At 44.8% G+C, this 20484-nt stretch overlaps 1 protein-coding gene across 2 annotated transcripts; it reads left to right on the top strand.

The window, feature by feature from the left end:
* Position 1: 1 nt before the first annotated feature.
* On the top strand, positions 2 to 20073 carry PPP1R10 (protein phosphatase 1 regulatory subunit 10). Of its 2 annotated transcripts, none has more exons than XM_039220556.1 (20): positions 2 to 21; positions 822 to 1342; positions 7555 to 7672; positions 8357 to 8443; positions 8599 to 8734; positions 10426 to 10477; positions 13355 to 13432; positions 13570 to 13743; positions 13961 to 14066; positions 14176 to 14288; positions 15378 to 15478; positions 15730 to 15877; positions 15955 to 16113; positions 16207 to 16453; positions 16634 to 16697; positions 16830 to 17024; positions 17173 to 17248; positions 17489 to 17602; positions 17772 to 18527; positions 18812 to 20073. In XM_039220556.1, the coding sequence occupies exons 3-20, from the start codon at positions 7566 to 7568 to the stop codon at positions 18919 to 18921; spliced, it is 2823 nt and encodes a 940-aa protein (XP_039076487.1). In that variant the 5' UTR covers positions 2 to 21; positions 822 to 1342; positions 7555 to 7565; the 3' UTR covers positions 18922 to 20073. The 2 variants fall into 2 exon arrangements, with proteins under 2 accessions (XP_039076487.1, XP_039076486.1); XM_039220555.1 differs by lacking the exon at positions 2 to 21 and adding an exon at positions 448 to 600.
* The last annotated feature ends 411 nt before the right edge of the window (positions 20074 to 20484 follow it).

The raw sequence follows: 20484 nt of genomic DNA, 5'->3' as shown, positions 1-20484 counted from the left end.
TGCTCCAAGAAACTGACTACGGTAGGCCAAGGGCGAGTCCGCAGTGCGGGAGGCGGCCCCTCCCTTGCGTCAGGACGGAAACGTAAAAGGGGGGGCTGGGGGGGAGAAGCCAATTTCAACTGCGTCACAATTGAATTCGGCCTCAAAATTGAGTTTTTCCTGAACCAGTCACTACGACTCTTAGATCTCATACTTAGGGTTTGGGTTTTAAACAATTTTGAAAGGGATTTCGACCGACATCTTCTCAATACGCATGCGCCGGCCCGGTTCTACCAACCAGGGTGAGAAATGTGCTGGAGGACGGAAGTGGTGGAAGGAGAGGAAAGGGAGGTGCTAGGCTCTCTGATCACGCGCTTGCCGGGGCTGGGGGGCAGGAAGGAGGCGGAAGAAGGTCCCGAGGGGGAAGGGCTGAGCGACGGTGAAGGAAGGATAGCCAATCAGCTAGCGAGTTGTCTTTCGGGTTGGCCAATGAATTCACGCCCCGCACACAATGTCTCGCGACAAGGGCGTTTCACTAGCATGTTTGGGCGCGTTGGGCGGCGTCCTGGTATAAAAGACTCCGCCCGAGCCGGCAGCCGCCATTCTGAGGTTCGTTTAGAGGTAAGTTTGGCTGTGTGGTCGGTTGGAGGGTAAAGTTTTGTTGGGATCGTAGGCCTGGGGAGGGGTTTAAGGATGGGTTCTTTGGAGGACCATGGCTTATAAAAGGCGGCTGTGTTCGGGATTGAACCTGTATGTGATTGTAGACAAAACACTGGTACTTTGGGTGTTTAAAGCAACCCGTGTTTATTACATCTTTCTCCCTTCTGTTCCTTTTATCCTAGGTTTGCATTTTCTCGGAGAAAGACAGGCCGGCCACGAGGAAAAAAACAAGCCGCAGCAACATCTAAGCCCTTGAAAGGATCCTGAGAGGGGGGAAAGGGAAAACAGCAGCCACCAGCCCAACCACTTGTGTCTTCTGCCCTTTCCCACCTATCTTGCCCACCCCACCAGCCCACGCTGCATGGGACTTGAAATCTGTGGCCGAAGGACCGTCACCACATAACTTCAAAAATAATCAACCACCCACCCTTCCCAAACCCACCCAAATTCACTTATCCAGCGTTTACTTTTTTGAATCCACTCAGAACTTTTTTTCTACGACCCCCCCTCCCTAAATGGAGTTGGGTGGGGGGAAAATGAATACTGAGTTGGCCTTCATTTTTTTAAGAGACTTTTTGATCCAATGAGACCCCCCAAATAATTGAGTTTTGGGTCCTGGTTGGTTGTTTTATTTTTTTTCTCCAAAATTTGAGCCCCCTACCCCCCTGAGCCCGAGGTGCTGACGTCGCAAAAAAATTGGATAGTAAGTGTCGAATTTTCCAAAACCAGCCTTGCAACAAGAAATCAACGTTTCCCGTTGTGAAACCAAAAATAATGAGAGGAAAATGAGACAATAGAACAAAATAGAAAATTGGAGAAGGACCAAGCCGGTCACTTAATCTCCATTAAAAGAGGGCCTTTGGTCTAAACAGTCTTGTTCTCTCTCCCCTGCCACCTACCTTCCTGTCCTGCTGCAGGCAAGGAAAGGGTGGAGGGAGGGCCAGCAAGTGAGGATTTTGATGGTTAACCCTTGGTAATCCAGCCAATTTCCAGACTGCCAAAGCCATAAGTGTGTGCTTTTTATAGGGAGGAATGGTTAACTTCCTCTTGTTAGCAGTCTTCAAAAGGGTTAATGAGCTCACATACAAAAGATGGTGGATCTTGTGGCCCAGAAGTCCCACTTCTTTGTGTGTGAGACAAGCAGGGCGCCTTTCAATTTACCAGATTAATAAGCAATCTGTACATAAAGATTGCAGGGTAAGGAGTTGGGCAGAGAGAAATATAGCTGGCTATGACTTTAAATGATTGTTAAATCCTCTCAATTTTAATGTAATTTGCTTGGGATATATTTGTGTGGTTAAAATAGGTGGCAATCTAGGAATAAAGATTGCAAGACACTTAGTACAAAATATAATCTTAGTGCCAGTACATACAAGATAATGGGGAGGTAAAGAATGTTTTTAATTGTTGCAGGTTGCGTAGGTTATTTAAGAGCAAAAAAGTGATTAACATTTTAACTTGATACGTTTTGGTGGGTGGGAATACAGTTTTAATAGGGGGTGGAAAGGTTGGGAAATGTGGAATTCAGGAGTATAACTTTAAAAGCCATTTAGTGCAATTGAATGCTAGCTTTCTAAAAGATTTGTGTCGTTAAAAGGAATTTTTTTCTTCCCTGCTTCAATATGGCGACTTTCCTTGTCCTTTTGTCTTCCAAGCGGCGTTGCAGGTTGTGTCTTGGCCCATTTTTCTCCTGTCCTCCCACCTCAACCCTATTTGTTGAGAGGGGTCCAAGTCCTCCCCCTTTCCCTTTATAGGGAGGATGGGGGTGCTCGATGGTAGCAGGTTGAACCTCAGTTGCAAATTCAATTCTTCCCTGCAGAAAAATGTTCTTTTAACTATTTGAATTGGTTTTATTTTCACAACTCTTACTCCAATTAGGTTAAAGACCATTCAGGGTGGGTGGCTGGTTTGGGGTATTTACTGAAAAGGGATGTTTTTTTAATGTAACTCGCTGCCGGCAGAGCCGTGATAGCATTTTTAAGTTTTCTTCTCCATTACAAAATGGCGTCGTCCCTGCTTCTTTGTTGTTTTTTCTCCCCCTTTTGCCATCCAGAGCTTAGGGCCGCCCTAGAAACTTGGTCAAGGGGGAGGAGCAGCATGGAAAGGTGATGTAATCAGCTTTCTTCCTCTCCACCCTCTTGAAACTCCACCCCTGAGCAGATGCTTTCTGGACTCCCTGTGCACGCTGCTGCTAGACAGAAAAAGACATTTTCTGTATTTTCTTTAAAGTATCTTTTATATTCTTGAAAGAAAAAAGCTTATAGGGCTTAGGTCTTGAAGTTGTTCATCTCCTGGGCAGTTCTAGTGTTTATATTTAACAACCAAAGCTTGTTGCTTTTATTTTCACCTTCCTTCACGCATCACAACAGCTTGGAAGTTTTCCCCGCTTCAGTTGCCAGGGGTGGATACCAGTCAAACCAACTATATTTTAAGACTGGGAGCCTTCTGGTGGTGTGTGTGTGTGTGTGTGTGTGTGTGTGTGTGTGTGTGTGAGAGAGAGCTCTGTGTGTGTGTGTGTGTGTGTGTGTGTGTGTGTATGTAGGTGTGTGGTGGGGGATACTGGTGAAAGAGGACTTGTGAAAGTGACTTGAATAGACAAATGGGGCCTAATGACACTGAAATGCGCCATTTCTGCCCAGGAACCAGTCCTTGGGCCTGCATTTGGTCACTTTGTATAGACCCGGGGGATGGTGGGTACCTGAAAACTTTCTTTTAAATCACCCTTATTCCCACCTCTGGGTTTGGGGATAAACTCTTTGTGTTCAGTGCTGTGTCACGTTCTCCAGTTGCTTAGCTCCTGTACATTGGTACTAGGATGAGAAGTGAATAGGAAAGGAAGCAGCAGTTGTAAACTCAAGGCAGGGGGATGCAAGCTACTACGGTGTCTGGTAAGCAAAACCTTTCTGGTATTACATTTCACAACCTTCATTTCTTATTTCCAAAGAACTACCCTTTTGAATTTCTTTTTCCTTCCCTTTAGAAAGAAATTCCTTAAACATTAATGGGAAAATAATGTCTTCTTCATTTTCAACTCATGCAGTGCTTTAGCAGTTGGTGCATGTTCAAAGCCATGCCCTATCTGAGGGTGGTATTGGGTGTCCTGTCCCTTATCTATCTTCCTCCAACTTTTTTAGTCAAATCTTTGTCCAACTCTATATACTTTCATTTTTTTTTATAAAGTCCTGCCTTGAAGAGTGGACTCTCTAGGCAGAATTGGAAATCCCTTTTGAACAGCTGTCCTTTGGTGACTTGGTGAGACTTCAGGGCTAATTTTCTGTTGGGTATGGATTCTCTAATTAGTGCTTAAACTTCTGGATTGGGTGGGAGGGACTCTTCCACGTGTCTATTGACCACAAGTTTTTTTTTTTATCTTTTAAGCAGTTTGCCATGTGCCTCTGCAGCATATCTTGCTTGGGAGCTGAACATTCTGCCCATTGGGGTTCCTGATCTCTAGTGAACAGGGGATTAATAAAGAAGATCTTCCTTAAAATGGGAGATAGGGAAATCACATCCATCCAGAGAACCTTGGAGAACCTGATCCTTGTAGTTTGTGGCCAGAGTTATTTTCTGGGATACTTTGCTGGCAGGTGGGAGGTGATTTTACATCCTTACTGAATGGCAAGTAAGGTTTTGGGGAGGCCACTGTACCAGGTTTTCAAAAGGAGTTTGACGGATAGGGGCTTATACTTAGGAGAGGTAAGGCCTTATACATTACCCAAGAGACCTATTTCAGTCCACTGAGCCCTATTGGAAATAACCTCAAAACCAAGAAAAGGAGCGGGGAGGGCAGTGTAAGGTCAGGTACAAAACATTTTCCAGAAGTGCTAAGACTTCTCAAGGTAAACTCAGACTCCTTCGTTTGTTATAAGAGTGTCGTGATTGTTTTTAGAAGGGCTCCGATTTTCATAGGGTTTTTGTCCTGAACCAATTAAGTTCTTTTTTCTTGGTGATGCATATGGAATAATTTTTGCCAACCTAGGTATTTTTCACCTTGTTAATTGAATAACCCTCAAGGAAAACTCATTTTAGAGGCAGGAGTTGGTGTCTCTTAAGGACTTTTTAAGTTTCTGGTAAGAAAGGTAGAAAATCAATGCCTGTGTCAGTAATGCTCATCTCCGCTTGCAATATCCTCCATAAGAAGGAATGCACAGCTTAGAACAAGGTGGATATAAGGCTGGGGTTATTTCCCTCTCCCCATCCCTCCTTATTCTGTATGTTCTATCTTGAAGGAAATTAAAAGCAAACATGTCATGCCCTAGATTATTTTTGGTTCCAGAAAGCTTCCTCAAGTATTCATTCCAGGCTCCAGATATGACTGGGTAATGTTGACACTTGGTTACTGCCCCTCCTTCCCTGTTCAACTCCTTTGCCTTTTCCACTGTAGGCCTGTGCCAGGAATTTAGACTCTTCATTTCTTTCCACTTGAGTGCCTTGTAGCTTCTTTCAGAATGTACTGACTTTGAAGTAAGGAAATTTGGTTGTAAGACATTTGGAGTCCTTAATTTTAAGTGAGTGAAAACTAATTTGCCTGTAGGAAAGCCATGAGAAAACCCATTTACATTTTCTCATGATTGGTACTTAGAAGACAAACTTTAGTTTTGTTAATTATACTTCCAAAATATAGATAGGAAAAATAATAGCGGAAACCTAATATTTAACATATCGGCCTTATCTTCTCACTTCCCCTCATGATTATTGCTTGTTATGAATGGGAATGAAAAAGTTGTCCCTGGTTCCCATTTCCAGCAAGAAGGCACTGGATAGGATTTAGCTTTGCGTTCATTGGTCCCTTTCCTGGGTATAGATATTCTCTTCTCTCCCACCCTCTTAACTGAAGGAACATTTGACCTCGGGTGACACTTTTTGTTTGAGTTTCTGAAGGAAGTAGGGGTAGTAGTCCTGTTGGTTTGGCTCAGACTTGGATATGCCAAAGGTAGTTCTCCAAGGCAATGTATATCCTACTCTCAGTTTGAATCATTGCGATCAGCTGTATTTGGCTGGAAGGGGCGGGGGTGGGGGAGTAGCACTGGTTTGAAGTGTTATTAATTTAATTTAAGGCTTTTGTCAAATTGTGTATATTTTCGTTGATGATATGTATTACTTTAGATTCACTCATTGCTTTTCTAATCTCTAACAAATGGGAAATCTGTTTTGTGTATCCCGTTGTATCTGTGTATCTCTTGGTATAGTATCTGTATATCACTTTATGTAGTATCTTACTGCATGGGAAAAATGCCTTTATATCCATGTCTGCCTCTAAGAATCAGTGGATTTCAGTGGATTTGGCCCATGGGCTTCTAATCTTATCCAGTATTCTACTTGAGTGTTTTTTCCTCTGAATTCAGGTTCTACCTGTCTTTGTGGAGGTTCCAGGGCAGCAGCAGCAACAGCACGGTTCACCCAGAGTTACTCATCTCTCAGCATTTCTTACCTTATCTCCTCTCTATTCAGCCCACAGGTTATGATCTCAAGAACCAACATCTTCCCTGCTTCTGCTGCTTCTTCCCTAGGCTGTTAGGATCTATTTGGAAATTTATTGCCCTTTTTGTTGAGAGGACTAAAAAGTTGAGATTGTATGCTTGTTTATCTTTTTTAGTTGTCTGAGAACATATAAAATGAGTTTGTTATTTTATAAGAACTTGTTCTCTTTTCTGCACAAAATTCAGACATCATTGTTAAACACTGATTTTCCCACCCTTCTACTGAGATCCTGTTGTCTGTACTAGAAGCAGAAGGCAAGAAGTTATTTTCTTGCCTCCTTTCTAACCAATGTTAACCTTATATTCCAAGCGCAAATATTACTGAGGTAGCTTTCTTTTTTGGTTCTCAGAAGTCAATGTTTAGAGGCATTGTGGATAAAAATCCCAATCAGAGCCACACAGATTCTAAATTACCTTGAGTTCTGGCCTAGAAATTGCTTCACACTTCGTCCCATAACAGAGTTTAGCTTTTAATGAGCTCCTTTTCTAACCTGGTCTAAAGTAGTTACTTAAAAAGTTAATGGCATTTTTCCAGCTTCTAGCTTTACTCCATTCTTTTTGGCTCTATGGTTTCTAATTTCAGGCCTTTCTTGGAGATCTTGGATTGTAGTGTGATTTAGGAGAGGAGTGTGATCAGATTTGTGTCTTTGCTTTTGAAATCACAAAGCAGTCTTCCTCTTGCCTTTAAAACAATATAACGTGCAGTATTTGGTTAATGAGTGCCAATTCTGTTCAAGGCTGAGGAGTGCCAGCTTGATTTCTTTTATGTCCATTTGTCTCCATTTCTGAGAGCTCCCCTCAACTCTCTTGAGGGAAAAGTTTTGTTACCAAGTTTTGTATCACCTGCCGTTTTAGCTGATTGTCTCCAAGTGCGAGCAGAGCATATCCTGCCGCTTGAGGTGATTATGACTAAATAGACTAAGATAAAAAGGAACTGAACGGACTAATGTTAGAAGACATTTAACCTTGTCCAAGATTTGCCCAGTTCTTATCAAGCTCCAGGCTTTTTTCAGACCAAATTTATCAGCTGCTAAGGAGAAACAGGAACTAACAATAAGCAAAAATGCCTTGGAATATTGAGTGTTTTGTTATGGGCACTTGATTCTTAGCTCTAATACAGTTTAGTGAAGTTAGCTATCTTGAAAGGATGCAACTGGGAGGAAGAGAGAAAGGTGTACTGCCCAGTCCTCCAGTCTAATTGTCTCCTAATTCAATCCTGTATTAACACCACACTTAACTTGCCAGGCCTTTTTTCTCAGTGGTGTGATGGTCTGTTTTGATTTTTATATCTAGAAAATGGTGAGAGTAGTTGAATATAGATTGAATAATTAGTCACAAAATTTTGCCAGATATAAAAATGGAATTTATTAGATGGCATAGTGGGACTCTCCTTGCTGCCCACTTATTCTCTGGGTTTGTTTTGTCCTTGTCTTAGAAACCTCAATCATGGGTTCGGGTCCCATAGATCCCAAAGAGCTTCTCAAGGGCCTGGATAGCTTCCTTAACCGAGATGGGGAAGTCAAGAGTGTGGATGGCATTTCCAAGATCTTCAGGTGAGTCTGCCTATCTTTGGATTCATTGTGGGTAATGGCTATTGTATGTTATAATAGGACCTTACGTAAGGCAGACAGGAATGAGTGTTCTTGGAGGGGAAAAGGAGAGTCAGTGGGAATACGATTGAAACCCAGTAATTTTAGAGTAAGTGATAGGAAAAGGTGATCCCTTGGTTTCTGTCCATAATGGAACTTGGATATTTGGATATCCACGGTCTTGAGGGTGCCACATTTTGGAAGGAAGGGAGCAGGGGAGCAGAATTCTTGATTCTGTTTTGGGTCACATTCCCCATACCCAAAGTGTCATTTTCCCTTTAGGGACCCTCCAGTTGCCCAGGGAAAGCAAAGGACTAAGCCACTCCTGAACAGACTATGAACTCATGGCTGTTAGTGCTAGGATTCTTCACCAGGAAGCAGAATCATGTGTGTCCTGTGTGGTAGCAGTGATGCTCACCTCCCCAGATCAGAGACTTCAGTGTCGCCTGAGTTGTCTTCCATCCTCTCATAGGTTTTCATTTCACTCTGGATCCATCCCATCTTCCAAGAGGCTTGTGTGACTCTTCTACTGTTTCAAAGTCCCAAGTCCTCAGGGATTTTTAGGCACTCCCACAGATTAGAGATGCTTCTGCTGAAAGAAGAGGAGCTATAGCCGCTCTGTTTCTAACCTTCATTTCCCTCCCACAGCCTGATGAAGGAAGCACGAAAGATGGTGAGTCGATGCACTTACTTGAACATTCTCCTGCAGACCCAGTCACCAGAAATACTGGTCAAGTAAGTGGGGATCTGGGAGGCTGGGATGGGAAGATGTTAGAAGGTGGGGGAGGTGAGGCCTGGGGTTTCTAGGTCATTGATGGGGGAGTAGGAATGTGGGATGTGGCACTCTAAAACCTAGGAAGGGCATTACAGATTCTCCTACCTGCCTGCAGGTTTATTGATGTTGGTGGCTACAAGCTTCTTAACAATTGGCTGACCTATTCAAAGACAACCAACAACATTCCCCTCTTGCAGCAAATTCTGCTGACCCTGCAGCACCTACCGCTCACTGTGGACCATCTCAAGCAGGTACCTTAAGCTTTACAATCCTAGTGCTTCCTTTTTACTTTAGCCTAACAGATAAAATACTTACATTGGCACTGATGGCGTTGCAGTCTTGGGCCTGTGAAGGAGAGTGGTAGAAAAAATTTTTCTAGGAATTTGGGGAGCCTGGGTGGCTCAGTTGATTAAGTGTACAAGTTCAGCTCAGGTCATGATCTCCAGGTTTGTGGGTTTGAGCCCCTTGTCATACTCTGTGCTGACAGCTCAGAGCCTAGAGCCTGCTTTAGATTCTGTATCTCCCTCTCTACCCCTCCCCTGCTCATGGTCTGCTTCTCAAAAATAAATAAATGTAAAAAAAAAAAATTAAAAAGAAAAAGAAAATCTAGGAATTTAGTATCAGAAAACTAAATTTAATAGGTGTGTGGCTGGGGCACTTAATGTATTTGAGCCTCAGTTTTCTCATCCTTTGTTGGTGTTTTTTTGCTTGTTATTTTAAGTGACATTGTGCCACTTTTAAAATTTTTTTTAGTTTCATTTATTTGAGAAAGAGATAATTAATTCAAGTGAAGAAAGAACAGAGAGAGAGGAAGAAGGAATCCCAAGCAGTCTCCTTGCTGCCAGTGCAGAGCCTAACTCAGGGCTTGAACTCCTGAAACTGTAAGTTCATGAACTGAGCCGAAGCCAAGAGTCGATTGCTTAACTGACTGAGCCACCCATGCACCCCTGTTGTTTTAAGGCTTAAGTATGAATATGTCTACAAAGGGGCACTTGGGCGACTCAATCAGTTAAGCTTCTGACTCATGGTTTCAGCTCAGGTCATGATCTCACAGTTGGTGAGTTCAAGCCCCACACTGGGCTCTGCACTGACAGCACAGAGCCTGCTTGGGATTCTCTCACTCCCTCTTTCTCTACCCCTCCCCTGCTCACACTTGCTCACTCTCTCCAAAAGAAATAAACTTAAAAAAATAAAAGTATGTTTACGAAGGTTTTGTAAAAGGTAAAGTAAAAGTTGCAGTTACGGACTATTAAGAAATTGTAGGGTGGGGGAGTGGCACCTGGGTGGCTCAGTCAGTTAAGCATTTGATTCTTGGTTTCAGCTCACAGCTTCATGGTTTCGAGCGCCACAATGGCAAGCCTACTTGGGATTCTCTCTCTGTCCTCTATCACTCTTACCCTCCCCTACCATGCTATCAGTCTCTTTCAAAATAAACTTTAAGAAAAAAAAGATTGTGGCTGGGGCACCTGGCTGGCTCAGTCAGAAGAGTGTGATTCTTGGGGCGCCTGGGTGGCTTAGTCGGTTAAGCGTCCGAGTTTCGCTTAGGTCATGATCTCGCGGTTCGTGGGTTCGAGCCCCGCGTCGGGCTCTGTGCTGACTGCCAGCTCAGAGCCTGGAGCCTGTTTCAGTCTGTGACTCCCTCTCTCTCTGACCATCCCCTGCTCACGCTGTCTCTCTCTCTCTCTCCTAGAAATAAATAAAACATTTTAAAAAAAAAAAGACTTATAAAATTCTGTAAAAAAAAAAAAAAAAAGAGTGTGACTCTTGATCTTGGAGTTAGGGGTTCAAGCCCCATGTTGGGTATAGAGATTACTTAAAAATAAAATCTAAAAAAAAAATAATAATAATAATAAAAGAAACTGTCAGTGAGTTTGTGCAGTTGTTAGCTCTGAAAGGACTTATTTTCCTCCTAGCACTTAACCTTTCTCCCTGTCTCTCATAGAACAACACGGCCAAACTGGTGAAGCAACTCAGCAAGTCAAGTGAGGATGAAGGTAGGGGCCAGTCCTTCCTTTCTGTCATAGTCCTTCCTCATTACTTCCACATAGTTCTCTCCATGTCTCACTCCCATCCTTGAACTGTCCTGTTACTCCTTACTACCTCACATTGCTTTTTTCTTTCTTTTAAAAATTGAGTTTCTCTAACCTGTTCTCCTTTCCTGTTCTCAATTCTGAATGAGATTTGTCCTTTTCTCTACTGTTGAATGTAAAATAAGACACTACACTTTTAACTAGAAGCTGATTCTTAATATCTCTTGGTGTAAAAGGCATACACTTAAAATTTTTTCGGGAAAATAGTACCATTCTAGAGAGTGTCATCATCACTCTTTCTGTTTTTCTAAATATAAAGCATATTCTGAGACCTTCAGTGTGTATTTTCTTTTTTTTTTTTTTTTTTTTTAAATGTTTTATTTATTTCTAGGAGAGAGAGACACACACAGCGTGAGCAGGGGAGGGTCAGAGAGAGAGGGAGTCACAGACCGAAACAGGCTCCAGGCTCTGAGCTGGCAGTCAGCACAGAGCCCGACGCGGGGCTCGAACCCACGAACTGCGAGATCATGACCTAAGCGAAAGTCGGACGCTTAACCGACTAAGCCACCCAGGCGCCCTCAGTGTGTATTTTCTTTACAATAGATACACTATTTCTACCAGTAAACACCTTTCTTTCGGGCATGGTTGGAACTTTGACTACTGGAGTAGATCATAGCTTTGGTATCAATAGAATCTTTCCTTTTCTAAGACAGAGCGTTGTGGAGCCCTTAGCAAGGGCCATATAGTTGTGGCTTGGAGACAGAGCCTGGCTCCAGAAAGTCACAGCCTGCTGGGCATGGTGGCGTGCGCCTATAGTCCCAGCTACTCGGGAGGCTGAGGCTGGAGGATTGCTTGAGCCCAGGAATTCTGGGCTGTAGTGCACTATGCCGATCGGGTGTCCACATTAAGTTTGGCATCAATATGGTGACGTCCCAGGAGCGGGGGACCACCAGGTTGCCTAAGGAGGGGTGAACCAGCCCAGGTCAGAAATGGAGCAGGTCCGAAAGTCACAGCTTTTCTGTAGTGAAAAAAAGGGTTTATACCCAGTGTACAAACCACAAGCACAAGACACTAGTATCCCACAGGTGATTCTAGCAGAGCTAATCCCCTGATCAGAATACAGGCTTGCTCTGTTGACTGAAAGGAGTACTGTCCTAGGTCTTTTTGGAAAGAGGCTTTGGCAGTTTGGTATGGAAGAAGCATGTAGACCTAGGTAAGCCTATCTGAAGTTCTTTTATCTCTAGGAGAAAGCACAGAAAATTTACAGAAGTAAAGGGTTTAACTCACAGAATTCTTTCAGTGAAAGATCTCTCGCTTTCCATTGTTTTAGCTGTATTCTGCCCTTTAGATACTGAGCATTTCTAATTTATGACATCACAGAGTATCTTTAATAATAATTTGTAATGTAACATACATTACAAAAGACCCTATTAAATCATTGCCCATCTCTTATTCTTTGTCAGGTATATTGTTCCCTGTTTTCCAGTTGGCTCACTTGTGCTGCCACTTTGGATACTGTAATTTATATATTCCTTATAAACTGTAAAGTCTTACTAGACCATAGTTTCAGTTGTTCCAAAAAGGTTTAGGATATCCCTGCATTGGGGATGCATTAAGTTGTTGCCTTAAGTATAGAAATTGCTGGTTGTGTGAATATTTGAAAAGTTAGGTTTTAATGTTTTCAACAATCTCATTATTAAACGAGTCTGTAAATGAGTGAAAATATTGGCAAGAGGAGAGGTGCCATAGATGTGTTATTTGCCAAGTACAAAAAGCAAGAGCTGTAAAGGATTTTTTTTTCCTCCACATACTTGGAAAGACATATTGTCCTTTATCTTTAAATTCTCTGATCATCTTTCTTCTCTCTGATCATCTTCTCTAGATAAACAATGCCTTTGTTTCCCATTCCTAAATTGGTCTGCTTTAAGCTCTTTGCTTTTGCTACACTTAATTGATTTTTAAAAGCCATTATCACTAGTAGCATTCTTACAAAGATGATGGCCTAGAAAATATTTTATTTTTTTAAAGTTTATTTATTTTTGATGGGTGGCAGGAGGGGCAGAGAGAAAGGAAGAGAAAGAATCCCGAGCAGGCTCAGCGCTATGAGTGCAGAGCCTGGCAAGGGGCTCTATACCACGAACTGTAAGATCATGACCTGAACCAAAACCAAGAGTCTGATGCTTAATTTTGGCTCAGGTCATGATCTCAAGGTTCCTGGGTTGCAGCCCGGAGGCTAGCTCTGTGCTGGTAGCCAGCTCTGTGCTGGAGGCATGGAGCCTGCTTGAGATTCTCATATTCCCGTATTCCCTCTCTCTCTCTCTGCCCCTCCCCTGCTCAAGCTCACTCTTTTTCAAAATAAACTTAAAAAAAAATGGGTCTAAATCTGCCTCCTTTAAACTTTGTTTGCCTTTAGGACAACACAGTAATACTGGTTAGGGGAAGAGCATTGGCACTAGCTTTGTTCTGCTGTTTTTCTGGCTTTCTAACTTCTATGTCTGTGAAGGAGGTTTAAAAATCTTCAGGTTTATAACAACCACATGAAATATATGTAAAACAACTGATGTAGTTTTTATAATGTATTCTGTGTGTAATTGATGTTCATTCTCCCCCTTCCCCATCCCCACACCCAGTGTTGAATTGGAATCGAAGACTATTATGTGATTCATTGTTCCATTTTGAAGAGTTTGGTTTTTAATCCTATCCCATATTCTTCTTAAAACTCTGAATTACTTTTTCTGTTAAACAAGTTTTCATGGTATATCTTTAAACATCTCTATTTTCTGTTATTGGAAGAATAATATTTTTAATTACCTAGGCATTTCCCCTTACTCTCACCTGCAGAGCTCCGGAAATTGGCTTCAGTCCTTGTCAGTGACTGGATGGCTGTCATCCGCTCCCAGAGCAGTACCCAGCCTGCTGGTAAGCTCCTTAGTCTTCTATCCCTTGTATGTATTTTTTTTCCCACTGGGCCATGGCCTTCAGTACCTTGAGTCTGCTTCACTTCTAACAGTTTCTTTTTAAGTAAAATCCTTTTCTGCTTCATTTTTTAATAACAGAAAAAGATAAGAAAAAACGTAAAGAAGAGGGGAAGAGTCGAACCACCCCTCCTGAGCGACCCTTAACTGAGGTGAAAGCTGAGACCCGGGCTGAGGAGGCCCCAGAGAAGAAGAAAGAGAAGCCCAAGTCTCTCCGAACCACAGCACCTAGTCATGCCAAGTTCCGTTCCACTGGTAGGGCTGTTGGCTGGTCTTGGGACAGTCTGGGGGCAGATGCATACCTAGGGTCTTTTGGTGGAATAGCTGATTTATGATACGGGCACACATACAGAAGAAGGAAGACCAGTGGGTGAAACTTGGGCTGGATGAAGATTTGGGGTTGGACCAGGGAAAAAGAGTTAAGAATGGGAGTGAGTTCAACCCCAATATCATGTTTCTTCCTTCCCGCTAGGGCTAGAGCTGGAGACCCCATCTTTGGTGCCTGTGAAGAAGAATGCCAGTGCAGTGGTGGTTTCTGACAAGTACAACCTTAAACCCATCCCCCTCAAGCGTCAGAGGTATAGACCACATCCTGACTTTCTGCATGGGTTATGTCTGTGGACATGAGGAAGAAAGAAGGGGTAAGTCAGGGTGAGTCAGAGATGTTGACTGTTCCTCTTCTGACAGCACCACAGTTGCTCCAGGAGATGCTGCACCCCCTGCAGAGAAGAAATACAAGCCCCTGAACACAACACCGAATGCCACCAAAGAGATCAAAGTGAAGATCATCCCACCACAGCGTGAGTCTAAAGTGGAGGAATTTACTTGGAATTGGGAACAAACTTTTCATGGGAATGAATGTTGGGGGCTAGGTAGGGGATGGATTTTTTCGTGTCGTGTGTGTGTGTGTGTCTTAATTTTTGAACCTTTGGAGCTCCCCTTTCATAGGATTACTTAGGGATACTTTTAGAGTTGGTATGGAGGTGTGCTGATATTCAGTGACTGGTTAGGAGCACTACCAGCTGCAGGATATTCTGTCATGTCCATGGGGCTGGCTTCTTCAGTTACCTGATTTCTAATTCATAATCAAGCTACAAGTTGTTTGCCTTTAAAAGAAAGAAAGAATAGGGGTGCCCGGCTGGCTCAGTTGGAAGAGCATGCAATTCTTGATCTCCAGGTTGTGAGTTTGAGCCCCATGTTGGGTGTGTAGAGATTATGTAAATTAAAAATAAATAAAAAATTTTTAATAAGAATAACAAGCATTTCTTATACAAATCCAACATATGCTTCTTAGCACCTTGAAATTGTGTCCTGAGTTTTATTGTTTTTTGTTTTTGTTTTGTCTTAATCCTTTTTATTTCATTATTACTATTTTTTTAAAGTTTATTTTGAGGGGCGTCTGGGTGGCTTAGTCAAGTGTCTGACTTCAATTCAGGTCATGATCTCATGGTTTGTGAGTTTGAGGCCAATGTCAGGCTCTGTGCTAACAGCTCAGAGCCTGGAGCCTGCTTCAGATTCTGTGTCTCCCTGTCTCTCTGCCCCTCCCCTGCTCCTACTCTGTCCCTCTTTCTCTCAGAAATAAATGAATATTTAAGAAAAATAATAATAACCTGTATGAGAGTTTGAGAGACAGAGAGTGAGTGCATGCGTGGGGAAGGGGCAGAGAGAAAGGGAAAGAGAATCCCAAACAGACTGTCTTGTTAACACAGAGCCCGAAATGGGGCCTGAACCTGAGCCAAAGTGGGACTCTTAACTGACAGAGCCATGCAAGTACCCCTTATTGTGTCCTAAGTTGAGGCACAGTCTCCATTGGCTTTCCAGATTTGTGTATAGGAATAGAATTGTGAAGGAGGTCTAATGATTCCATTTTATGCTTTTTCCTTTTGTAGCTATGGAGGGCCTGGGCTTTCTGGATGCCCTCAATTCAGCCCCTGTTCCAGGTATCAAAATTAAGAAGAAGAAAAAGGTGCTGTCACCTACCGCTGCCAAGGTATGAGCCACGGGCAGTAGGTGTCAGTGACAGGATGTCAAAAGTAAAGTAGAAGGAAGGGAAGGGCTTAACAGGTAGGGATGGTTGGGGAGGACAAGATGTAGGCCGGGGTGTGGGTGGGAGGTCGGCAGTATGAGAGACAAAGTCTTCCTTTATAGGAACTCATGAGGGATTCTGTCTAGGACCATGGACTAATTCCCTTAACTTTGGCTTTCTTATCAGCTCATTCACTTATTTTTCTTTCATAATAGCCAAGCCCATTTGAAGGGAAAACGAGTACAGAACCAAGCACAGCCAAACCTTCTTCTCCGGAACCAGCACCTCCATGTGAGCCTATGGACACAGACCGCCCAGGAACCCCGGTTCCCCCTGTTGAAGTCCCAGAGCTCATGGATACAGGTAAGTCTAGAAATTACTTCAAGTTTGGGGGTTTTCTGAAAGAAAGGACTTGCATCTAAAGTCTCTCTTGTTTACAGCTTCTTTGGAGCCAGGAGCGCTGGATGCAAAGCCAGTGGAGAGTCCAGGAGATCCTAGCCAGCTGACCCGGAAAGGCAGGAAGAGGAAGACTGTGACATGGCCTGAGGAGGGCAAACTGAGAGAATATTTCTATTTTGAACTGGATGAAACTGAACGAGGTTAGAGGTCAAGATTCCTGTGTAGTAGGTAGTACAGGGAGTTTAAAAAGGACTTGGTTGTACTTACTTTTGCTCTTTTCTCCTTGCCAATAGTAAATGTGAATAAGATCAAGGACTTTGGTGAAGCAGCTAAACGAGAGATACTGTCAGACCGACATGCATTTGAGACAGCCCGTCGTCTAAGCCATGACAATATGGAAGAGAAGGTGCCCTGGGTGTGCCCACGACCCCTAGTTCTTCCCTCACCTCTGGTCACCCCTGGAAGCAATAGCCAGGAGCGATATATCCAGGCTGAGAGGGAGAAAGGAATCCTTCAGGAGCTCTTCCTGAACAAGGAAAGGTGAGCAGAACAGTGTTCACGCCCTAGGCATGAACCATGCCCATATTAAGTGCTTGAACTGCCAAGGGGAATATGCCCTGGGGTAATTTAGAAGGGTTTGGAGGCGAGGAGGGAATGTGAGAGCTTGAGTAAATAATTTGACTGTCTTTTTTTTTTTCTTGCCTGTGACATTCCTAATAGTCCTCATGAGCCTGATCCTGAGCCCTATGAACCTGTACCCCCGAAGCTCATCCCCCTAGATGAGGTGAGCGAATGCTACATGGCAATGGAGATTGTGATTGATTTTAATGTGTCTTTCACATTTAATTTCCATTTCAAATGGAAGTGTCTCTCCATTCTTTCAAAGTTAGTCCTGATTGTTCTCCTGTTCTTGCAGGAGTGTTCTATGGATGAGACCCCATATATTGAGACCCTCGAGCCTGGGGGAGCTGGTGGCTCACCTGATGGGGCAGGTGGCTCCAAGTTGCCTCCTGTCCTGGCCAATCTCATGGGAAGCATGGGTGCTGGGAAGAGCCCCCAGGGTCCTGGAGGAGGGGGCATCAATGTCCAAGAGATCCTTACCTCCATCATGGTATGAGCCCACCTTCTTCATTTCCACTTTCTCTGGAATCTGCCTATCTTTTTACCCCAGTACTCATCTTCTCACTTACCTCCTCCTCTGTCTCTCTTTTCTCTGCCAGTTGTTTACCTTGCTCTTAATTCACCTTGCCTCCTCACAGGGTAGCCCAAATAGTCATCCCTCAGAGGAACTGCTAAAGCAACCAGACTATTCCGACAAGATCAAGCAGATGTTGGGTAATCAACAGGGCCACCCCTGGGGCCTGGGGGGAGAAAGCCTACTTTGGGGTGCGGGGAAAAGGGTTCACATTGGTGAGCAGGGGTATTGTTGCTAGATTGGGAGGGGAAGACTGGACAGAGCATTGCTCTAAGTTGGTCTGAAAGGGCCAGAGGATCTCACCTAAGTAGGAAGTCATGCCACTCTTCTAGAATCCTCTTGCTGACTGGTTTTTTTTTTTTTTTTTTTTAAATTAACAGTGCCACATGGACTATTAGGCCCTGGTCCAGTAGCCAATGGTTTCCCACCAGGAGGTCCTGGTGGCCCCAAGGCCATGCAGCACTTCCCCCCTGGACCTGGGGGACCCATGCCAGGTAGGTGGTAAATGAGAGGTTGGAATGGGGGGTTTACCTGCTTGATTTTGGTCTGGTAATAGTGTAGGTTGACCAAAAGGTGGGAGGAGGTAGTTAATGCTGGGAGAGGCTGTCCTGAGTGTAACAAGTAACGTAACAGTAACTACTGTCTCTTTTTTCCTCCTAACAGGTCCTCATGGAGGCCCTGGTGGGCCAGTGGGTCCACGTCTCTTGGGTCCCCCACCCCCTCCACGAGGGGGTGATCCCTTCTGGGATGGCCCAGGTGACCCCATGCGGGGTGGCCCAATGCGGGGGGGTCCAGGACCAGGTCCTGGACCATACCATAGAGGCCGTGGTGGCCGAGGAGGAAATGAACCTCCTCCTCCTCCCTTTCGAGGGGCCAGAGGAGGTCGCTCTGGAGGAGGACCCCCAAATGGAAGAGGAGGTCCTGGTGGGGGCATGGTTGGAGGTGGTGGGCATCGTCCTCATGAAGGCCCTGGTGGGGGCATGAGCAGCAGCAGTGGCCATCGCCCCCATGAAGGCCCTGGTGGTAGCATGGGTGGAGGTGGGGGACATCGTCCGCATGAAGGCCCTGGCAGTGGCATGGGCAGTGGCAGTGGCCATCGTCCCCATGAAGGCCCTGGCAGCGGCATGGGCGGAGGCAGTGGACATCGCCCCCATGAAGGCCCTGGTGGAGGTATGGGTGCTGGTGGCGGACATCGCCCCCATGAAGGTCCTGGTGGGAGCATGGGTGGAAGCGGTGGACATCGTCCGCATGAAGGCCCTGGACATGGAGGGCCCCATGGCCACCGGCCTCATGATGTACCTGGTCACCGAGGCCATGACCATCGAGGGCCACCGCCTCATGAGCACCGTGGCCATGATGGCCCTGGCCATGGAGGAGGGGGCCACCGAGGGCATGATGGAGGCCACAGTCATGGAGGAGGTGAGAATAGTTCCTGTTCCCTATGTGGTTTTTGGTGTTCCATACAGGTTGTGGGGGAGCATCAGTACCCTGGGTGTGCTAAGCCAAACATGAGATCACCTCATTCTCAGCATGCATTCAATTCCTACCCTTTGCCCTTCCCCAAATCCATGAAGATTCCAGGTCTCCCTGAAAGATAGTTTTCAGGATGCTGTGGATGGGGCAGGGTGGGAGGAGGTGGGGGCAAAGGTGGCAATGACCTCTCAGCCATATTCTATCTAACCATTCCACCGTCATTCCCACAGACATGTCAAATCGCCCCGTTTGCCGACATTTCATGATGAAGGGCAACTGCCGCTATGAGAACAACTGTGCCTTCTACCACCCGGGTGTCAACGGGCCCCCCCTACCCTAGTGACCACCCCCTCTGCCCCACCCACACACACCCCTGTGGACTGCAGCCTTGCTCCTTCTACCCTGTTATGGCTTCTGTGAGGCCCACTTTTCCCCTTTTCCCAGCTGATGAGGAGCCGGCCCCCTCAGTTCCCACCTGCTTGGGTTTCTGGGGATTTTCTGATCACTGGTGCGTATTGATGTACATATTTTCCTCCAGTCTGAGGAGGAGAGACTGGATACATTCTGTACCCTGGACTGAAGAGAAGACCCAGTTGGCTTCATTTTTTTGAGGAGATTTGCCCTATAACCCCAAATCCCTTTCCAGTATTGCCCTTAAAGCCTGAGAACCTAAAGCTGGTTATCCTGGAGAACACCTCTACTCTCCTGTTGTGGGTCCTCCACATGCACACAGAACTGACATGGGATCAGCTGCACTTAGGAAATCATCCCAGCCAAGTTCATTATTCCTCATGGGGTAGGGAGATGTAAAAGGGTTATTCTATATCCCACTGCACTGAGAGGGCTCAATCAGGCTGGATTTGAGTTCTGGAATACATCATCCCCACTTCTGCCCTGACACAGGCTTTTACATTGAGTCCTTTCTCAAGACTTTGCAACCTTCTGTGAACACCCAAAGTCTGCATCATGGGTCTGTTAGGTTCAGTGATGGCCAATTCACATCTGCATCCAGTAGAAGTTTTAGCTAGCATAGGTGAGGCTGCTGGTGTTGGTCCACCCTTGCATACAGCTCATTCTGGAAACTTTGTGAAACACTTCAGAGAGACCAGCTTTTCATCAACTTGCCCAGCATGCTGGGCCTGACAGTCACACTACATGCACTGCCTTCAGGAGTTGGCGCACTCTTTGCCCCTACCTGGAACCTTGTCGGTGTGAGGCCTCTGGCTCCCTTGCCCTGTCAGCTGCCTCTGAATCCCACCAGGTGCCTTCCTGGGTGGGTGCAACAAGCTGACTTGCCCTTCCCCAGCTCTCTCCTTCACATGTCTCGGCATCAGTTGTTTTCTGTGAAAACAGTGGATTGGTTGGCTTTTGTGCAGGGTCTTGGGTTAGAGCCACAATGGATTTGAGGGATGAGTATTTTCTTTTTTCTTTTGATTTTGTATATTTTGTACATTAATAATAAACAGTGGAAAGAGAAGCAGCTTATTTAACCCCTAGTGTGTTTGGCTCTTTGTTTAAAACCCAGCCATTATCTGCGGTTTCAGGTACATCAGTACAAACGTTTGTGGAGTCTGTTTTTCAGTCCTTTGAGGAGCTAACATTTGTTCTGTGAGGTCTATGTTGGTATTAAGTGAAACAATGGTGAAGGAAGATTTTGAACATCAAACATCCATGGGTACAGAGTAAATCCTATGGGTCAGCATTGTTTGAGCAAGCATTGGGACCTAGGGGAACACAGCTTTTCACAGATGGCTGGAGATGATGTGGGTGGACATTCATTTCAACTCTAGTTGAACCTACCATCCCTGTGGAGTTGATTAAGGAAGGAATTTAAGTGAGGGTGGGTGAAAGGAGGAAAAACTGGTGGCTTTTAAGAACAGTTCCACTGGGGAAAGTGAAGAAA

This window comes from Hyaena hyaena, unplaced genomic scaffold, assembly GCF_003009895.1.
Source record: "Hyaena hyaena isolate Hyena2069 unplaced genomic scaffold, ASM300989v1 scaffold_906, whole genome shotgun sequence".
NCBI lineage: Eukaryota > Metazoa > Chordata > Mammalia > Carnivora > Hyaenidae > Hyaena > Hyaena hyaena.
Note: the sequence above shows the minus strand (reverse complement) of the source record. Positions and strands in the feature narration are given on the sequence as shown.

What these genes read in the sequence shown, in the direction of transcription:
- PPP1R10 (XM_039220556.1), top strand. Translation starts at nt 7,566, where the DNA reads ATGGGTTCGGGTCCCATAGATCCCAAAGAGCTTCTCAAGGGCCTGGAT. An exon ending in TGTCACCTACCGCTGCCAAG is followed by an intron (nt 15,479 to 15,729) that starts GTATGAGCCACG and finishes CTTTCATAATAG; the next exon opens with CCAAGCCCATTTGAAGGGAA. An exon ending in CTCTTCCTGAACAAGGAAAG is followed by an intron (nt 16,454 to 16,633) that starts GTGAGCAGAACA and finishes CATTCCTAATAG; the next exon opens with TCCTCATGAGCCTGATCCTG.